General features: G+C 42.5%; 1 protein-coding gene across 3 annotated transcripts in view; it reads right to left on the bottom strand.

Annotated features, from left to right (window-relative positions):
- melk (maternal embryonic leucine zipper kinase) overlaps positions 1-21543 on the bottom strand; it is a 130519-nt gene that overhangs the window by 9389 nt on the left and 99587 nt on the right. For all 3 annotated transcript variants that reach the window (XM_071408368.1, XM_071408369.1, XM_071408370.1), the window contains 2 exons: positions 7423-7528; positions 4702-4864 (listed from right to left, as the gene is read on the bottom strand). In XM_071408368.1, coding sequence (XP_071264469.1) covers positions 4702-4864; positions 7423-7528 — 269 coding nt within the window. The remainder of the gene's footprint in view (positions 1-4701; positions 4865-7422; positions 7529-21543) is intronic.

Here is a 21543-nt window from a genome sequence, read left to right as displayed (position 1 = left end):
GAGAGAGAGAGAGAGACAGAGAGTAGAGAGAGTCGGTTTGAGTTTACGTAAGACAGTGATTGTACCTTGATCCTGTAAGGGGGGTGTCTATATATGTACCTTGATCCTGTAGGGGGGGTGTCTATATATATGTACCTTGATCCTGTAGGGGGGTGTCTATATATACGTACTATGATCCTGTAGGGGGGTGTCTATATATATGTACCTTGATCCTGTAGGGGGGTGTCTATATATAAGTACCTTGATCCTGTAGGGGGTGTTAAGTTCATGTTTTAAGTATCCCTATATTTCTGTTATTACGGGGCTATCACTCAGTCAAGAGTGCGCATGCGCAGGAAGTTAGTTCGTTGTTGGACCTAGCCTGGAGTGTAATGGCTACCTTGTAGTGTGTTTATATAGTAGAGTAAACTTTGTTAAACTGGAACCTTGTCCTTGTGTCATTTCGGATTAACATTGGTAGCAGAGAATGTCTTCTAACTACAACGTGCCACCTCGCTTCGACGAGAAGAGGTCGTACGAAAGTTGGAAAAATGAACTGGGAATCTGGACACGCGTTACTAATCTGGACGCGAAAAAGCAAGCACTTGCGGTGGTATTATCGCTCGAGGGAAGAGCGAGAGATACAGCACTGGAAATATCCGTTGAGGATTTGAACAAGGATGACGGTATGGGAACTTTGATCACAGCACTGGATTCTGTATTTCTTAAAGAAGAGAAAGACCGTGCCTACGAGGCATATTCAAACTTTGACAGTGTTACGAGAGATATTTCGGTTGCAATGGCGGACTACATCATTGATTTCGAACAGAGGTACAATAGAATGCGCAAGTACGACATGGTTCTCCCAGATGCAGTGTTAGCTTTCAAGTTGCTAGATACTGCCTGTCTAGATGGTAGGGAGAAACAGTTGGCTTTGACTGCTTGTACTGTGCTGACTTTTGCATCTATGAAGTCGGCACTAAAAAGAATATTTGGTGAGAAGACGTCTGTCGCGCCAATAACAGATGGAATGCAAGTGAGTGACGCAGCATATTACACCGAGCAGCACAGAAAAGGCGCCAACAAGTCACGTTCTCAAGACAACCAGAAGAGGGCGCCATTTCCCGGCACTAATCCACTGGACACATATGGAAGGAGATCAAAATGTGCAATTTGTCAAAGCACTTACCATTGGGTTAAAGACTGTCCTCATAAAAATGAACAAGTTAAACTAACATAGGAAATTGTAAACACAGAGATAGAGCAGTGTAACATTACACTGTTTTCAAATGAATCTGATACTGAGATTTTTATAGTTGAATCCTTAGGATCTGCTGTGATTGATACTGCATGTACACGGACAGTGTGTGGCGCAAAATGGCTTGATAGCTATGTCAGTGAACTAAATATGAAAGAAGTACAAAATATGATTGACACACCAAGCAAAAGAGCTTTCAAATTTGGAGATGGGAGAATTGTCCATTCTATCAAGAGAGTTAAGATACCAGCAAAAATTGGTCAGACTAAGTGTCACATTGAAACAGAGGTGGTCCCTACAGATATCCCCTTACTATTAAGCAAAGCTTCCCTCAAGAAGGCAGAGGCTGTACTAGACATAAAAAATGACAAGGCAGTGATGTTTAAACAACCAGTGACTCTTGAACTTACTACCTCAGGCCACTATTGTGTAAACATTTTAGACAAAGACATCTCACAGAGTCCATGCAAAAATGAGATTCTGACAGACACAGAGAACATGGAGATTCTGACAGTCACAGAGCACATGGAGATTCTGACAGTCACAGAGCACATGGAGATTCTGACAGTCACAGAGAACATGGAGATTCTGACAGTCACAGAGCACATGGAGATTCTGACAGTCACAGAGCACATGGAGATTCTGACAGTCACAGAGCACATGGAGATTCTGACAGTCACAGAGCACATGGAGATTCTGACAGTCACAGAGCACATGGAGATTCTGACAGTCACAGAGAACATGGAGATTCTGACAGTCACAGAGCACATGGAGATTCTGACAGTCACAGAGCACATGGAGATTCTGACAGTCACAGAGCACATGGAGATTCTGACAGTCACAGAGCACATGGAGATTCTGACAGTCACAGAGCACATGGAGATTCTGACAGTCACAGAGCACATGGAGATTCTGACAGTCACAGAGCACATGGAGATTCTGACAGTCACAGAGCACATGGAGATTCTGACAGTCACAGAGCACATGGAGATTCTGACAGTCACAGAGCACATGGAGATTCTGACAGTCACAGAGAACATGGAGATTCTGACAGTCACAGAGAACATGAGCACTAAAGAAAAACACAAAGTATTGCAAAAGCTTTACAAACAGTTTGGACATGATACAGTTGACAGACTTCAGAAGTTACTCAGCAGTTCAGGGAATAATGATGATGAGAAGTACGAAACTGGAAACAAAGTGTACTACAAACGAGTTGACTGTCAAGAGTGGAAAGGACCGGGAGTAGTCATTGGTCAAGATGGTGTGGTGATATTTGTGAGGCACGAAGGCATGATTGTCGGGGTGCATCACTCAAGATTGCGGAAAGTAAATGATCAAAAAGATAGAGGGGCTGTAGCTGAGAATCAGTCTCCTAATGAAAATGACAAAAAGGACACAGTAACAGACACAAACCTACCAGATGTCACATCCAATGATATGGACACTGAAACTGACACAGGAAATGGAGCAGAGACCTTTAACCATGCCACAGGTAATACTATTGAGGGTTCAAATGAGGAAAACATTCAACAACAGCCACATGGTTGTTCCAATCTGAAAACAGGACAAACTGTTAAATACATGGACAGAGAAAGTGGTATTCCACATACAGCAACCGTCATTGGACGAGCAGGAAAAGCCAAACACAAGAACTGGTACAACTTGCAGTACTCTGAACCAGCTACACGTTCTGGTACAACAGGGTCAGCTGACCTGTCACTTGTAGATAATATCAGAATTGAATCAATGGAAAATCGAGAAAAACAGAATGACATTCAAAATGATGATGTACTTGAAACAAAGGACGTGTCATTTGACTCAGCTAAGCTAGATGAGCTCAGTAATTGGAGGAAAAATGGAGTGTTTGAGGAAGTCAAAGACATTGGCCAAAAGTGCGTATCAACAAGGTGGGTGTGTACCCTTAAAGAATCCTTAACTGGAATAGTGCCCAAAGCACGTCTAGTGGCTAGAGGTTTTGAGGGGCTGGCTGCTAAACAACTCCCAAAAGACACACCGACATCAGAGTCATTCAGATTGCTGATGTCAGTGATCTGCCAGAAAAAATGGAAACTTAATTCCATAGACATCAAATCTGGATTTTTGCAGGGAACAGAGCTGTCAAGGGACATTCACATCCGACCTCCGCCCGAAGCTAAAAGTGAAGGAACACTGTGGAAACTAAAAAAGTGTGTGTATGGACTGGCAGATGGATCACTCTACTGGTACAACAAAGTCAAGGCAACAATGCTGAATACAGGTGGAAAAATGTCACAAGTGGATCCTGCAGTCTTCTATTGGCTTGATCAAGACTGCAATGTGACTGGAGTACTTGCCTGTCATGTTGATGACTTTATCTGGGGTGGCTCACAGACCTTTGCTTCAACTGTGATTCCACACCTCAAAGCTGTTTTCTAGGTTGGCCGTGAGGAGCATGATCATTTTTGTTATGTTGGCATAGAGTTTATTACAGTTGATGGAACAATACTGATGCAACAGGAGAGCTATATCAAGAATCTTCAACCCATCCACATGGATTCTTCAAGAGCCGTACAAAGGAATTCCCCTCTATGTGGAATTGAAGCTGGTCAATTGAGGTCAAAGATGGGACAAATTTTATGGGCTGCGAGACAGAGTAGACCTGGTTTGATGGTTGCAACTTGGCATCGAACACAAAACACGCCACTGTACAAACCATTCATGAGGCAAACAAAGTTGTTCGTAAACTGAAATCACAACAAGTGACTTTAATGTTTCAGCATGTTGGAAAAGATGACTCTTTGAAAACTGGTTGTCTTCAGTGATGCTTCGCTAGGTTATCACTGGTGGGACAAAATGGCACTTCCTACCTGTAGTTTGTGTCACTGACAACTACTCATTAGTTGATGCTGTGAAGTCAACCAAGTCTGTCACAGAGAAAAGACTTTGAGATTAGCAGCATCAAGGAACTTATTCAAGCACAGAGAATCCAGTGGATTCTGTGGTCGACCACAAAGGAACAGCTTGCTGACTGTCTGACTAAAAAGGGAGCATCCATTCTTGTGCTCCTACAGGCTCTCGCTCCTACAGGCTCTCAGTAATGGAAAGTGGCAGCTTGAGTAATACAAATAAAAACTGTCACACAACCCATTTGTAATGGGGATCTTGAATAATACTTGGACATTTAATTATGTTGTTGATGTTTTTTTTGTCTTTAAAGAAAAGGGGGAGATTGTTAAGTTCATGTTTTAAGTATCCCTATATTTCTGTTATTACGGGGCTATCACTCAGTCAAGAGTGCGCATGCGCAGGAAGTTAGTTCGTTGTTGGACCTAGCCTGGAGTGTAATGGCTACCTTGTAGTGTGTTTATATAGTAGAGTAAACTTTGTTAAACTGGAACCTTGTCCTTGTGTCATTTCGGATTAACAGGGGGGGTGTCTATATATAAGTACCTTGATCCTGTAGGGGGGGTGTCTATATGTACCTTGATCCTGCGTGGTCCGTTCCGTAGCCCTCGTCTCTTGCTGGGTGTGAGCAGGGTGATGACTTTATCCAGCCCTCTCTCCAGACTGCCGAATACCTTAACCCCCCTTTTCTTCTGGCTGCTGTCACCCCGAGACGCCCCCGCCAGGTCTAACGACCGGGACCTAAGAGACGGACGGAGGAGGACAATGATCTCAAGACCAGTGGTTCTTTTTCATATTTTTCTCCCCAGTTTCCTGATATCCAATCGGATGTTACGATCTTGCCCCAACGGACACGGGACAGGTCGAAGGTCGAGAGTCACGCGGACGCCAAAACATGACCTGTCAAGCCGCTCTGCTTCTTAACACACTGCTCAGTTAACCCGGGAGACATCCTCACCGACGTGTTGGAGGAAACACCCGTCCAACTGACAACCGTAGTCAGCTTGCAGGCGCCCGGCCCGCCACAAGGAGTCGCTAGAACACGACGAGCCAAGTTGTTGTCTGTCTTCATCAAGTCATCTTCAGTAACATTCTCTCTGGGCTGAAGGCCAGTATCTCCATCATACCTTCTGTCTGGGCTGAAGGTCAGTCTCTCCATCATACCTTCTCTCTGGGCTGAAGGTCAGTATGTCCATCATACCTTCTCTCTGGGCTGAAGGCCAGTATCTCCATCATACATTCTCTCTGGGCTGAAGGCCAGTATCTCCATCATACCTTCTGTCTGGGCTGAAGGTCAGTCTCTCCATCATACCTTCTCTCTGGGCTGAAGGTCAGTATCTCCATCATACCTTCTCTCTGGGCTGAAGGTCAGTATCCCCATCATACCTTCTCTCTGGGCTGAAGGCCAGTATCTCCTTCTCTCTGGGCTGAAGGCCAGTATCTCCATCATACCTTCTCTCTGGGCTGAAGGCCAGTATCTCCATACCTTCTCTCTGGGCTGAAGGCCAGTATCTCCATACCTTCTCTCTGGGCTGAAGGTCAGTATCTCCAGCTCTCCTTCTCTCTAGGCTGAAGGTCAGTATCGCCATCATACCTTCTCTCTGGGCTGAAGGTCAGTATCTCCATCATACCTTCTCTCTGGGCTGAAGGTCAGTATCTCCATCATACCTTCTCTCTGGGCTGAAGGCCAGTATCTCCATCATACCTTCTCTCTGGGCTGAAGGCCAGTATCTCCATCATACCTTCTCTCTGGGCTGAAGGTCAGTATCTCCATCATACCTTCTCTCTGGGCTGAAGGCCAGTATCTCCATCATACCTTCTCTCTGGGCTGAAGGTCAGTATCTCCATCATACCTTCTCTCTGGGCTGAAGGTCAGTATCTCCATCATACCTTCTCTCTGGGCTGAAGGCCAGTATCTCCATCATACCTTCTCTCTGGGCTGAAGGCCAGTATCTCCATCATACCTTCTCTCTGGGCCAAAGGCCAGCATCTCCATCATACCTTCTCTCTGGGCTGAAGGTCAGTATGTCCATCATACCTTCTCTCTGGGCTGAAGGCCAGTATCTCCATCATACCTTCTCTCTGGGCTGAAGGTCAGTATCTCCATCATACCTTCTCTCTGGGCTGAAGGTCAGTATCTCCATCATACCTTCTCTCTGGGCTGAAGGACAATCTCTCCATCATACCTTCTCTCTGGGCTGAAGGTCAGTATCTCCATCATACCGTCTCTCTGGGCTGAAGGTCAGTATCTCCATCATACCTTCTCTCTGGGCTGAAGGTCAGTACCTCCTTCTCTCTGGGCTGAAGGTCAGTATCTCCATCATACCTTCTCTCTGGGCTGAAGGACAGTCTCTCCATCATACCTTCTCTCTGGGCTGAAGGCCAGTATCTCCATCATACCTTCTCTCTGGGCTGAAGGCCAGTATCTCCATCATACCTTCTCTCTGGGCTGAAGGACAGTATCTCCATCATACCTTCTCTCTGGGCTGAAGGTCAGTATCTCCATCATACCTTCTCCGGGCTGAAGGTCAGTATCTCCATCATACCTTCTCTCTGGGCTGAAGGTCAGTCTCTCCATCATACCTTCTCTCTGGGCTGAAGGCCAGTATCTCCATCATACCTTCTCTCTGGGCTGAAGGTCAGTATCTCCATCATACCTTCTCTCTGGGCTGAAGGACAGTATCTCCTTCTCTCTGGGCTGAAGGCCAGTATCTCCATCATACCTTCTCTCTGGGCTGAAGGCCAGTCTCTCCTTCTCTCTGGGCTGAAGGCCAGTATCTCCATCATACCTTCTCTCTGGGCTGAAGGCCAGTATCTCCACCATACCTTCTCTCTGGGCTGAAGGCCAGTATCTCCATCATACCTTCTCTCTGGGCTGAAGGCCAGTATCTCCACCATACCTTCTCTCTGGGCTGAAGGCCAGTAACTCCTTCTCTCTGGGCTGAAGGTCAGTATCTCCACCATACCTTCTCTCTGGGCTGAAGGCCATTATCTCCACCATACCTTCTCTCTGGGCTGAAGGCCATTATCTCCATCATACCTTCTCTCTGGGCTGAAGGCCAGTATCTCCATCATACCTTCTCTCTGGGCTGAAGGTCAGTATCTCCATCATACCTTCTCTCTGGGCTGAAGGTCAGTATCTCCATCATACCTTCTCTCTGGGCTGAAGGTCAGTATCTCCATCATACCTTCTCTCTGGGCTGAAGGTCAGTATCTCCATCATACCTTCTCTCTGGGCTGAAGGACAGTATCTCCATCATACCTTCTCTCTGGGCTGAAGGTCAGTATCTCCATCATACCTTCTCTCTGGGCTGAAGGCCAGTATCTCCAGCTCTTCTTCCTCCTTTCTTTCCACTCTCTCCCTCTGTCTCTTCCTCGACGGGTCCTTACAAGTACTGCCTCCTCCTGCAACACACACACACACACACACACACGGGAAAAGTGTGTAACACATGTCAGTACACACCACATGGGACAGAGAGCAGGGAAAGAGACAGCAACACCTGTCACAGTACACGCCCAGGGACACACACACACACAGTACACGCCCAGGGACAGACACACACACGGTCCCCGGTGTGTTAGTCTGGACAGAGCTGTCAGCTGTAGCAGGACTGGAGAGGTGGGTTATAAATTACACAGAGAGAGAGAATGTGTGTGTGACATCAATATTATTAGTGAAAAACTGGTCATAGATATCTATCTCTATATCTATATATATATATCTATCTATCTATCTATCTATAAATATATCTATCTCTATATTGTAGTAGTAACATAAAACACATGGATAAAATATAAGGACATAAGACAGCTGAACATTAAAGTAACGAACCACATGTTCACATTTATCATGAGACTGTGGTAATGGAGATATACTAAGGGATGTTCTGGCCCTCTTATTTTCTCCATTGTGCTGACAGACTGACCAGACACATGGGCACCTAGAATAATTGGACACACTAGACTTATAGTCTACACATTCCACTAAAAGCACACATACCAGAGAAATATGCTTAAGGCAACTGGACACTAATGACAAGAAGAGACATAGAGTCTGCCAATTCCAATAAGGACATACCAGAGAACATGCTGGGGCATTGAATTAAATACAGGGTTGAGTCATAGGCCTAGAGGGTAGATGGACATAGATTATTTTTAAGACAAGCATGGGTCTGGCCACTATTATAATTTAACTGAAAGCAGATAATGGGCGTTAGTAGGCGTGAACAAGCAGGAAGCCTGAACTAAAAAGATAATGATGGCAGGGAAAATTAGGGGAAGTATGCTTATTTGCATATGGGGTGGACCCATATGCTATTTATGTATAAATGTTGGAACCGGGGTTGGGAAGCGGAGTGTGTGTTCCGCGGGGTGTGTTCCGCGGGGTGTGTTCCGCGGGGACATGCCAGTGGGCTGTACAGTTGTAATAAAGAGCATGTTTGATTTTAAAAGTTCTGGTAAGCGTTGTATTTGAAAATGATTTTCCACGACATAATTGGCGAGCTGGTCCCAGGAGTGACAGGGACGGTGACGTTCTTGGCTGGCGGGTTCTTTGGACAATCTAAACAAACAGAGGTGGCCACCCAACTATATACGGTAAGCAAGTTCTTACAATAGTTGAAATGTTTGTGTGGATTGCTTCAGAGTCCTGTCTCAGCGGGAGGAATGTCATGTAGGTCTCTCTCTCAAATTTCCTAAAAAACGATAAAAACGAAAGAACTTTTGAATTCAAATAAATGTGCGTGCATGTGTGAGTTTGGGTTTTGTATGAATGCGCATGTCTGGAGATTGAGTGAACTGGAACTGTGAACTTTGATTGTGTCGGGTGTTTGGCTGGGGGGAGCGGGCATTTGTTCTGGTTGGACTGCTCGAGACAGGTTCATGTGTCTGGTTTGATTGGGGGAGTTGTTCCGTCTGATTCTGCTTGGCCGGGTTCGACCGTGTCAGGATCTGTTTTGGGATGTGCGTAAACACACCTCAGTCAACCTGAGCGGGCGACTCGTGTTGGGTGTGTGTGATTCGGACTGCCCCTCTCGTCGGACCATTCATTTTGAGCAGCCTGATTGTGTGGGCTGATCGGCGCAACTGTTTGTACTCTCTAGTTGAGCGGCGCAGGGCTACAACAAGTAGTTTATACAGTCAAAGCATAAAACAGTAGGTTGTAGGAAAACGTTAGCCCGATTGTGCGGCGTTCAACTGAAAAAGTAGCTTATACAGTCAAAGCATAAAACAGTAGGTTGTAGGAAAACGTTAGCCCGATTGTGCGGCGTTCAACTGCAAAAGTAACTTATACGGTCAAAGCATAAATCGGTAGGTTGTAGGAAAACGTTGGCCCGATTGTGCGGCGTTCAACTGCAAAAGTAACTTATACGGTCAAAACATAAATCAGTAGTTAAATAAATATTCATAGTTTCTGCTCTGAAAAGAGGACTGTATGAGTGAAGTAGTAGGTGCAGGAAAAACGTTGGCCCGATTGTGCGGCGTTCAAATGCAAAAGAAATCCTGCGAATAAAAAACCGCTCTGTCTAGCTACCAGAGTTTGGTAATTCAGTAGGTCACGCCACAATACTACCCTAATAATAGAAGAAAAGATAAGTATTGGGGGTTGAATAGGATATGAAGACAAGCTGATCCGATTAGACAGTAGTCTCGTCATATTGTAAGAAGTCTAGGCTTATGTAGGTGGAAGTGAATTAAGTCAAAAAAGAAAGACTGAGTTGTTTTGAGGTAAAAACAAAGGGATTGAATGAACGGCTGTAACATAAAAGGATGAATGATAATGTTGTAAGGAATGAGTAGATCTGTGTAAAAATAGAAGATTAGGAAAAAAGATAGGACAGGTTGTGTGCGTGTAGGCAGAACGTCCAGGAGAGGGAGCGCGCAGCTCTCCTGTGACAGAGTAGAGTTGATGAAGGGTGTCGTTAACTGATATTAGGCAGAGGGAAAGAAGTTAAGAAACATCGAAGTAAAATAAGTTATAAGCAAGGATAAAAACACTGATGTGATAAAGTAGTAAGCGACCATAGTAAAATTACTAAAAAGGTATCAAAATAAATAATGAATAAAAATAATTAAAGAGGAGTTAACCGAATGTTATAATATGAATAGAACAGTGTGGTAACAAAACAGAAAGTAGAATCGTTGATAAAATGAAATTGTACTATAAAGTTAAAAACGAATCTAGGTTAGTTAAGGTAAATAGTGATAAATAGTGAAATTCAGGACAGATTAAGGATTCACGAACGGTGTAACAAAGGAAGAGGAAAAAACAGGCCGTTGATCACTCTGTGTCTACAGAAGCTACGGTCTAAAAATAGCCTGCAGGGTAGACAGCGGTGCAAAATGGAGTGGCCAGGATAAAAAGGAGAACAGGGGTGGCTTGACTCACTAGTAAATTGACCATAGGATCAAACAATAAGAATATGGAGAAGAGGTAAGAAAGTAGAGACAAAATAAATAAATAAAGGTAATAGTAAGACGTTAGATAGAGATCTTAACGGAGCGGGCAGTGGACCTGTGTGGCTCAGTTGGTAGAGCATGGTGCTTACAAACGCCTGGGTTGAGTGTTCAATTCCCACGGGGGGACCAGGATGAATATGTATGAACTTTCCAATTTGTAAGTCGCTCTGGATAAGAGCATCTGCTAAATGACTTAAATGTAACGTAAATGTAATATTAACAATATGTACACTTTCTTTTCCAGAAAGAATAAGGGAAAAAAAGGGTTTTTTAATCTTCTCTGGTCAACAATGTCATTGGAGACTGCATTACTGTGGAAAGCAGTTAATTAAAGTCAGCCGCTTTAAAAATAAAAATATCTGGATAAGGCTAAAACATGGAGTTCTGGATGAGTGAGTCCAGTCCCTTTGCGATTATTGGCTTATGATTCACTAGTGAGTACACCATGTACTGGGAATGAATATGCATTAGTAGATATATTGGAAGGGTTTTTTCCAATTCAGTTTCAAATTGGGTATGCAAAAGGATGAACATGTTTTTGAAAAATGTATTTAAGTTGCTCCTAAAGAAAGGGGAGTGGAAACATTTTAATGGTCTCAAAATGCCCTGAATCCTAGGAATTTCTTGTGAAAGACTGATCACCTTTTACTAGAAATTGTTGGAACAGGTGGGATATACTTATAAAATGTTTAAGACACCAGACTCTATTCAAACTGTATAATTACTTTGAAAATCTATTATGTCCCTGGGAAAATTATGAAGAGTTGTACCCTTAAATTGAATAAGTTATTCGGAATAGGTTTATTTTTGTTTTTTTGATATAACATGTGTTCATAGGTAAAACTATCAGTTCTTTGGGGTTATGGTCTTTGGGGGAATACACAAATGTGTTTTGTTCATTATGCATATAAAAAGTGTTGAAAGTTATTCTAAAAGGGTTTATTGGAGTGTGGGATTCTGTAAGGGTTTTGTTGATAACTACATCATCTGTAATTCATCTGGGAGATCACCAGTAGAATAAGGGAGTTGTCATGAAAGGTGACGTCAGAATGCTTTAGGGCATGGGAGAGAATATCACCACTAGTGGGTGTGGAGCTCATACCCGCCCTAATCGACTGAATAGTGAGGGACAACTGTGTCTGATGACCTGTGAACTGTATCAAATAATAGACATGTTGAAATGATATGGGCCAGGGTGTATTATGAATTAAAGGAATTGGGGTATTGAACTTTTATTACCAGGCCACTCATGTAAGAAAAACTGAGACAAAAGGGCTATTGGGAAAATAGATAACACTGGTAATAAAAGTGTTTAGTTTAAATGTTAATTATTAAAGGGATGATGTGTATTGAATTGATCAGGTCAAATTTGAGTTAAAGTAAACACTAAGGATTGTTATCCTGAATATTGGGTTGGTAAATGTATAAACAATAAACATAACTGTTTAGTTATTTAGATATAGCACTGTTTGAATTTAATAGGCCTAGGGCCGCTCTGGAATCTAATCCTGGGACAAGGAGGTTGACAAAACTTCCAGAATATTTGATTATCGGTTTTTTGTTTCTTTTGTTTTCTAATGTCATTGGAATTGTAATGATAAATTGTATTGTTTGATTGACTATAAAGGTAGTCTGTTGTGCGATGATACCCAAGAATGTAGAAGAAAGAGACCAACAATAACGTTGGCATAGATTGAAAAGGATGGACGTTTTCCCCAGGTTTAATTACATTACAAATAGTGGTAATATTGCAACTGTGCAATTATTGTAATTTCTTTTTCTCTTTTTCTCGTTTGGTCAATTTATTTGTGTTTTGAGGAACATAAGGTTGTGAATATGTTCCTAAGGGGGGACTGATATCTATTTTAAATTGATTAGAAAAGATTTGAGAATGTTTTAAGAATGTATTTTACAGCAGTTGCTGTAGGGACCATCATTTGATTATCATTATGAATATTTCTGTGGTAGGAGGCCAGGTATTTGAGGCAGAATGGTTACATAGGGCTATTATTAAAACTTAAGATTTAGTGATCTTGCTAATGTTGTCAGGAAATAACCCATGTGTTAGTGTGTATGTCCTCAGGAAAAAACAGCCAGAAATGGAAGGGCTTGGGCTGCATTCTGGAGACTGAGTGTACATCAAGATACACCAGGCTGGTGGTATACTTCTTACAACACTGCAGTGGTAAAGTTCTTTATGTCTCTCTTTGGTGGGTGCATAAGTCTCACGAGAAGTAAGGTCCAGTTGAATAATGGGTGAGCTTGAAAACACCATGACAGAGGATGTGGAATCAGAGAGAGAAAGAGAGAGAGATTAGATTCCACTATAGACATACTGGGTTGAGTTTGGAGGCTACTTGTTTTATTTTTAATACATCATGTGAAAGAGAATGGATGATAGGATATTATACTTTAAACAAACATGTTAAAGGGATTGATATGAAAGCATATACAGTGTTGAATTAATTCAAGAAGAGAGAATGTTAATTGTAGGTTATGCACATGATTATCAGTTGAAATGGAGTAGATGGGAAACTAAGTAAAAATGACATGATTTGGGAACACCTCTCAGAACCTGTGGCCGAAAGGGGAAGACTGGGTGGAAGCATGAGGAAGCTTTTTAGGGCTTTTATTTTTGTGGAGTCCAGCAGAAAAGTATCCTGGAGGCATAGAGTCAGGTAAAGAGAGAGTGGGAATTGTCATGGTCTCAGATTTCAGTTTGCATGAATATATTTATGCATAACACATAACATTGTCAATGCTGTTATGTTTTGTCTGTTGTTTTCCAAGTCTTATGTCTAGGAAAACAGAAGGAGAGGGGTTCGCCAGCTTCAGCTGGAATGTCTGTTTGTTGTGTGATGAGTGATGGAAGTAAGAGGATGTATGGTGCAATCATAGAACAGAGGCCATAAGTCTCTAAGTATGAATGCTTCACAGAAAGTAGGCAGAAACCTGAACCAGGATGAGAGGTTCTGTGTTTGATGATCCAAGGGGACCAGAAGGACCTCTCTCAGTGGTACCAGGAGATCTAGTCCACGTTGGAGGGATCCGGAGGAAGTGGGATCAACCGAGGAGAGATGGACCCTATGAGGTGGCCAAAGCAACAAGAACGGCCGTCCAAGTGAAAAGAAGCCAGACGTGGTACCATCTGAACCACTGCAGCTGAGTCCCAACAGAGAGAAGGATACAACCACATAGAGATGAGGACACTGAGGATGCTGATTCACCAGGAGGGAGCCTGGAGGGAGCAGGAGCAGCGGAAACGATTGAGATGCCAGGGAGGAGCCAAGAAAACAGTAAATCAAGTGAAAGCCAAAATATGACACGTGCACCGACTAATGCACCCAGAAGAGGAGGAGAGGCCTCACAAGGAACAGAATAAGAACGTTTCTTTCCTAAAATTGAAACCCTTCCAGATGGAAGCTAAGTCCGGCCTGAGGAGGGAGCTTCAGGTGAAGAAAGAGGAGGAAAAGTCCCGCAAGCTGAAGAAAATGGGGATTACCCCACAATTGACTTTTAAACTTTTGAATGGCCTCCTTTACAGACAATTGATGTTAGAACAACAAAAGAATAATGACATTGACATAACAGAAGCAACAGTGAATGCTAGTATAGAAACAACAGACTAATGCACAATCAAGATGTATGGTGGGAGCAGGAAGAGAAGAATGGAATCAGCCGAACAATCCAAAAAGACTGACAAGGTTAGAATCTATGTTCCACCTCAATGTATAACAGAAGCAGGAGAACTGAAGTCTATCTCAATCATAAGGATCAAACCCTTATCGGAGATTGCACTCTGTGGATGGACACATCACCAAACAAAGGGAGAAGTCGTTTGGGACCCGAAAGGATGTGACCTGACATGAATCAAAGAAAAAGACGAGTAGGTGCTCATCATGAACAAGATTGAACCAGTGGAAGGTGAAGACCTACCCCTGCACCTGAACAGGAAGAACCTGTGACAACAACAAGGGTGGCGGCTGCTGTGACGACCACAGTAGTTACCACTAGATGACATCGACTGCCCTTACCAAGCAGACCACCGTGCCAACAAAGCAACCTGAGACATCAGTCAGGAGAATTTTTACTGATATTTGAAACTTTCTGATAAACTCTAATGATCTACCTCAAAATAAGAACATTGAAAAAGCAACAGAATTAGATATATCAGAATCAGAAGCACTCAAGGACACCACACGAGAAGAAGTAGTGAAGAAGAAGTGATACGAATGGGCTAAGAATATGGCAAACAGACACAGAATGGACAATTGTATTTTGTGAAGAAAATCACCTTTGTCTGATCTTTTAATAGTCTCTGAACCAGCATCATTTAAAAACTGTGTAAGTTGGAAAAATGACTATTGTACCAATAGAAAGTATTCTATTCCCTTGTGTGACATTGAATGTAGGATTGCTCAAGGGAGCACTAGAGGCAGAGCCATGTTAAACGAGACTAAGTTGGGAGACAATGATTGTGCTGCCTATGAAATTAGAACTGAATTAAATGGACCCCAATTAGACAGAAGTACTGTGGTTAAAGGAAAATATGAATGTTTTTACAGCCATGACACCGAAGGAATTGATGTAGGAAACACCACTGTAGAATGTGATACTATTTGGGTGCTAGAGAATGCGGGAGTTCGTAAAAATAATGATAAAGGGTTGTGTGGTCACATAACTCAGGTTGCGCCATCTCTTAATATGTTGAAAAATCAAGACAGAGGTATTGCTGATAGTTTCTGGATGTGTGGAAAAAACTAACTGTTGAAGGTATTGCCTGATGGATGGATTGATCTTTGTGCCTTAGTTAGAAGCAATTAAATAGGTTACTATTATTGAATCACTCCATGATGACTATGTTAAACCTAGAGTTAAAATGGCTTATGATAAGGATCCTGAGGTATACCTTAATGCAATTGGACTGCTTAGAGGTCTACCTAGGGATTTCAAGGCCAGAGATGAGGTTAAATCAGGATTTGAATCTATATTTTTGTGGATAACACCAAATATGAACTTAGAATGGATTAATTATATTTTTATACCAAATTTGATCTTTTACTCTTATGAATATTGGAGATGTTTGGTCTAGTTGGTTTTCTTTAATGTTTCTGATTGGATCTTTTACTCCTATTTCACATTGGAGATGTTTGGTCTAGTTGGTTTTCTTTAATGTTTCTGATTGGATCTTTTACTCCTATTTCACATTGGAGATGTTTGGTCTAGTTGGTTTATATGCTTCACTTTGTTTTTATTTTTTGTATTTTCTTGTTTATCATAGGTATTTTAATTTACTATCCCAAAGTCTTATTTGTATCATTTATGTGGCTAAATAGCCCCAGAGGGGGGATTGTAGTAGTAACATAAAACACATGGATAAAATATAAGGACATAAGACAGCTGAACATTAAAGTAACGAATCACATGTTCACATTTATCATGAGACTGTGGTAATGGAGATATACTAAGGGATGTTCTGGCCCTCTTATTTTCTCCATTGTGCTGACAGACTGACCAGACACATGGGCACCTAGAATAATTGGACACACTAGACTTATAGTCTACACATTCCACTAAAAGCACACATACCAGAGAAATATGCTTAAGGCAACTGGACACTAATGACAAGAAGAGACATAGAGTCTGCCAATTCCAATAAGGACATACCAGAGAACATGCTGGGGCATTGAATTAAATACAGGGTTGAGTCATAGGCCTAGAGGGTAGATGGACATAGATTATTTTTAAGACAAGCATGGGTCTGGCCACTATTATAATTTAACTGAAAGCAGATAATGGGCGTTAGTAGGCGTGAACAAGCAGGAAGCCTGAACTAAAAAGATAATGATGGCAGGGAAAATTAGGGGAAGTATGCTTATTTGCATATGGGGTGGACCCATATGCTATTTATGTATAAATGTTGGAACCGGGGTTGGGAAGCGGAGTGTGTGTTCCGCGGGGTGTGTTCCGCGGGGTGTGTTCCGCGGGGACATGCCAGTGGGCTGTACAGTTGTAATAAAGAGCATGTTTGATTTTAAAAGTTCTGGTAAGCGTTGTATTTGAAAATGATTTTCCACGACAATATCTATATATATATATATATATCTATCTCTATCTATCTCTATATCTATCTATCTATCTATATCTATATCTATCTATCTATATCTACAGTGGGGAGAACAAGTATTTGATACACTGACAATTTTGCAGGTTTTCCTACTTACAAAGCATGTAGAGGTCTGTAATTTTTATCATAGGTACACTTCAACTGTGAGAGACGGAATCTAAAACAAAAATCCCGAAAATCACATTGTATGATTTTTAAGTAATTAATTAGCATTTTATTGCATGACATAAGTATTTGATACATCAGAAAAGCAGAACTTAATATTTGGTACAGAATCCTTTGTTTGCAATTACAGAGATCATACGTTTCCTGTAGTTCTTGACCAGGTTTGCACACACTGCAGCAGGGATTTTGGCCCACTCCTCCATACAGACCTTCTCCAGATCCTTCAGGTTTCGGGGCTGTCGCTGGGCAATACGGACTTTCAGCTCCCTCCAAAGATTTTCTATTGGGTTCAGGTCTGGAGACTGGCTAGGCCACTCCAGGACCTTGAGATACTTCTTACGGAGCCACTCCTTAGTTGCCCTGGCTGTGTGTTTCGGGTCGTTGTCATGCTGGAAGACCCAGCCACGACCCATCATCAATGCTCTTACTGAGGGAAGGAGGTTGTTGGCTAAGATCTCGCAATACATGGCCCCATCCATCCTCCCCTCAATACGGTGCAGTCGTCCTGTCCCCTTTGCAGAAAAGCATCCCCAAAGAATGATGTTTCCACCTCCATGCTTCACGGTTGGGATGGTGTTCTTGGGGTTGTACTCATCCTTCTTCTTCCTCCAAACACAGCGAGTGGAGTTTAGACCAAAAAGCTCTATTTTTGAATCATCAGACCACATGACCTTCTCCCATTCCTCCTCTGGATCATCCAGATGGTCATTGGCAAACTTCAGACGGGCCTGGACATGCGCCTGCTTGAGCAGGGGGACCTTGCGTGCGCTGCAGGATTTTAATCCATGACGGCGTAGTGTGTTACTAATGGTTTTCTTTGAGACTGTGGTCCCAGCTCTCTTCAGGTCATTGACCAGGTCCTGCCGTGTAGTTCTGGGCTGATCCCTCACCTTCCTCATGATCATTGATGCCCCACGAGGTGAGATCTTGCATGGAGCCCCAGACCGAGTGTGATTGACCATCATCTTGAACTTCTTCTATTTTCTTCTATTTTCTAATAATTGCGCCAACAGTTGTTGCCTTCTCACCAAGCTGCTTGCCTATTGTCCTGTAGCCCATCCCAGCCTTGTACAGGTCTACAATTTATCCCTGATGTCCTTACACAGCTCTCTGGTCTTGGCCATTGTGGAGAGGTTGGAGTCTGTTTGATTGAGTGTGTGGACAGGTGTCTTTTATACAGGTAACGAGTTCAAACAGGTGCAGTTAATACAGGTAATGAGTGGAGAACAGGAGGGCTTCTTAAAGAAAAACTAACAGGTCTGTGAGAGCCGGAATTCTTACTGGTTGGTAGGTGATCAAATACTTATGTCATGCAATAAAATGCAAATTAATTACTTAAAAATCATACAATGTGATTTTCTGGATTTTTGTTTTAGATTCCGTCTCTCACAGTTGAAGTGCACCTATGATAAAAATGACAGACCTCTACATGCTTTGTAAGTAGGAAAACCTGCAAAATCGGCAGTGTATCAAATACTTGTTCTCCCCACTGTATCTATATATCTATATATATATATCTGTCTCTCTATATATCTATATATATATCTATATCTCTATATCTTTCTTTCTATCTAGTCTGTTAATATATATATCTAGTCTGTTTATCTATATATCTAGTCTGTTTATCTATATATCTATCTAGTCTGTATATCTATATCTATCTAGTCTGTATATCTATATCTATCTAGTCTGTATATCTATATCTATCTAGTCTGTATATCTATATCTATCTAGTCTGTATTATTTGTCAGAGGTAAAAGCCAGGATCCAGTGAAAGGCTGAGAGAGAACAGGATACATTATAAACCAACCATCATCATCATCTCTCTCATTGAAACGCAGAGGGCTAACAGCTAACAGCTAACAGCATTAGCATCCCACTCATTCACAAATAACTGGTAGGGCGTTAGCCTCGCTAGTTAGCATTAGGCTAGCTATTATAAAAACGGGGAACACCTTTGCGGGTCGACAGTGATCATAATTACACATACACTTGTGCGGGCGGACGCGGACACACACACACACACACACACACACACACACACACACACACACACACACAGAGAGAGATAAATCAGGTGAATATGAGTCTTCGGCTCAAAGCTGCTAAATGACTATTAGCAGAATACAATTTACTTGCAAATGTGCCACTTCTGATTCTGAGTGGTGGTGGTGGTGGGGGGGGGGGGGGGGGGGGGGAGTATGTCCCGTTAAAACCCCACACGGAATTCAACAATATTCCAAAATGTACTGAACTTTAGTAGGGAATGAACTCAACGTATTGAACTGTAGTGGGGAATCAACTCAACGTATTGAACTGTAGTAGGGAATCAACTCAACGTATTGAACTGTAGTGGGGAATCAACTCAACGTATTGAACTGTAGTGGGGAATCAACTCAACGTATTGAACTGTAGTAGGGAATCAACTCAACGTATTGAACTGTAGTGGGGAATCAACTCAACGTACTGAACTGTAGTAGGGAATCAACTCAACGTATTGGACTGTAGTGGGGAATCAACTCAACGTATTGAACTGTAGTGGGGAATCAACTCAACGTATTGGACTGTAGTAGGGAATCAACTCAACGTACTGGACTGTAGTAGGGAATCAACTCAACGTACTGAACTGTAGTAGGGAATCAACTCAACGTACTGAACTGCAGTAGGGAATCAACTCAACGTATTGAACTGCAGTAGGGAATCAACTCAACGTATTGAACTGTAGTAGGGAATCAACTCAACGTATTGAACTGTAGTAGGGAATCAACTCAACGTACTGAACTGTAGTAGTGAATCAACTCAACGTACTGAACTGTAGTAGGGAATCAACTCAACGTACTGAACTGCAGTAGGGAATCAACTCAACGTATTGAACTGTAGTAGGGAATCAACTCAACGTATTGAACTGTAGTAGGGAATCAACTCAACGTATTGAACTGTAGTAGGGAATCAACTCAACGTACTGAACTGTAGTAGTGAATCAACTCAACGTACTGAACTGTAGTAGGGAATCAACTCAACGTACTGGACTGTAGTAGGGAATCAACTCAACGTACTGAACTGTAGTAGGGAATCAACTCAACGTATTGGACTGTAGTAGGGAATCAACTCAACGTATTGGACTGTAGTAGGGAATCAACTCAACGTATTGAACTGTAGTAGGGAATCAACTCAACGTATTGGACTGTAGTAGGGAATCAACTCAACGTACTGAACTGTAGTAGTGAATCAACTCAACGTACTGAACTGTAGTAGGGAATCAACTCAACGTACTGAACTGCAGTAGGGAATCAACTCAACGTATTGAACTGTAGTAGGGAATCAACTCAACGTATTGAACTGTAGTAGGGAATCAACTCAACGTACTGAACTGTAGTAGGGAATCAACTCAACGTATTGAACTGCAGTAGGGAATCAACTCAACGTATTGAACTGCAGTAGGGAATCAACTCAACGTACTGGACTGTAGTAGGGAATCAACTCAACGTATTGAACTGTAGTAGGGAATCAACTCAACGTACTGAACTGTAGTAGGGAATCAACTCAACGTATTGAACTGCAGTAGGGAATCAACTCAACGTATTGAACTGCAGTAGGGAATCAACTCAACGTATTGAACATGTATTCACTCATGTCTCCCAAGTTCATCATTAATAGACGTGAACAGAAGGCATCAGCGATTCTTATTTCCTGCATCTTTCAGAAGAGGAAACGAGAACGCCACCCTTGTCTGTTTGCACGGCGCCCCCCGTCTACCACTTTGGGGTTGATGACAAGTCTTCCCCCCAAAAAACATTCCCAATTAAATGTTACCTTCAAAGTAGCCCCTGTCTACCTGGCAGAATGATTATCGTGATTACATTAATCAATACACTGGGGATTGGTTTAGTAAACTCTGGGATTAAAAGGCTGTGAGCTACAGAAACACACCGTATTGAGAGGTGACCACTGGGATTAAAAGGCTGTGAGCTACAGAAACACACCGTATTGAGAGGTGATCACTGGGATTAAAAGGCTGTGAGCTACAGAAACACACCGTATTGAGAGGTGACCACTGGGATTAAAAGGCTGTGAGCTACAGAAACACACCGTATTGAGAGGTGATCACTGGGATTAAAAGGCTGTGAGCTACAGAAACACACCGTATTGAGAGGTGACCACTGGGATTAAAACGCTGCGAGCTACAGAAACACCCCGTATTGAGAGGTGACCACTGGGATTAAAACGCTGCGAGCTACAGAAACACCCCGTATTGAGAGGTGACCACTGGGATTAAAAGGCTGCGAGCTACAGAAACACACCGTATTGAGAGGTGACCACTGGGATTACAAGGCTGTGAGCTACAGAAACACACCGTATTGAGAGGTGACCACTGGGATTACAAGGCTGTGAGCTACAGAAACACACCGTATTGAGAGGTGACCACTGGGATTACAAGGCTGTGAGCTACAGAAACACACCGTATTGAGAGGTGACCACTGGGATTACAAGGCTGTGAGCTACAGAAACACACCGTATTGAGAGGTGACCACTGGGATTACAAGGCTGTGAGCTACAGAAACACACCGTATTGAGAGGTGATCACTGGGATTAAAAGGCTGTGAGCTACAGAAACACACCGTATTGAGAGGTGATCACTGGGATTAAAAGGCTGTGAGCTACAGAA

The sequence above is a fragment of the Salvelinus alpinus genome, chromosome 6 (genome assembly GCF_045679555.1).
Source record: "Salvelinus alpinus chromosome 6, SLU_Salpinus.1, whole genome shotgun sequence".
Classification (NCBI taxonomy): domain Eukaryota; kingdom Metazoa; phylum Chordata; class Actinopteri; order Salmoniformes; family Salmonidae; genus Salvelinus; species Salvelinus alpinus.
Note: the sequence above shows the minus strand (reverse complement) of the source record. Positions and strands in the feature narration are given on the sequence as shown.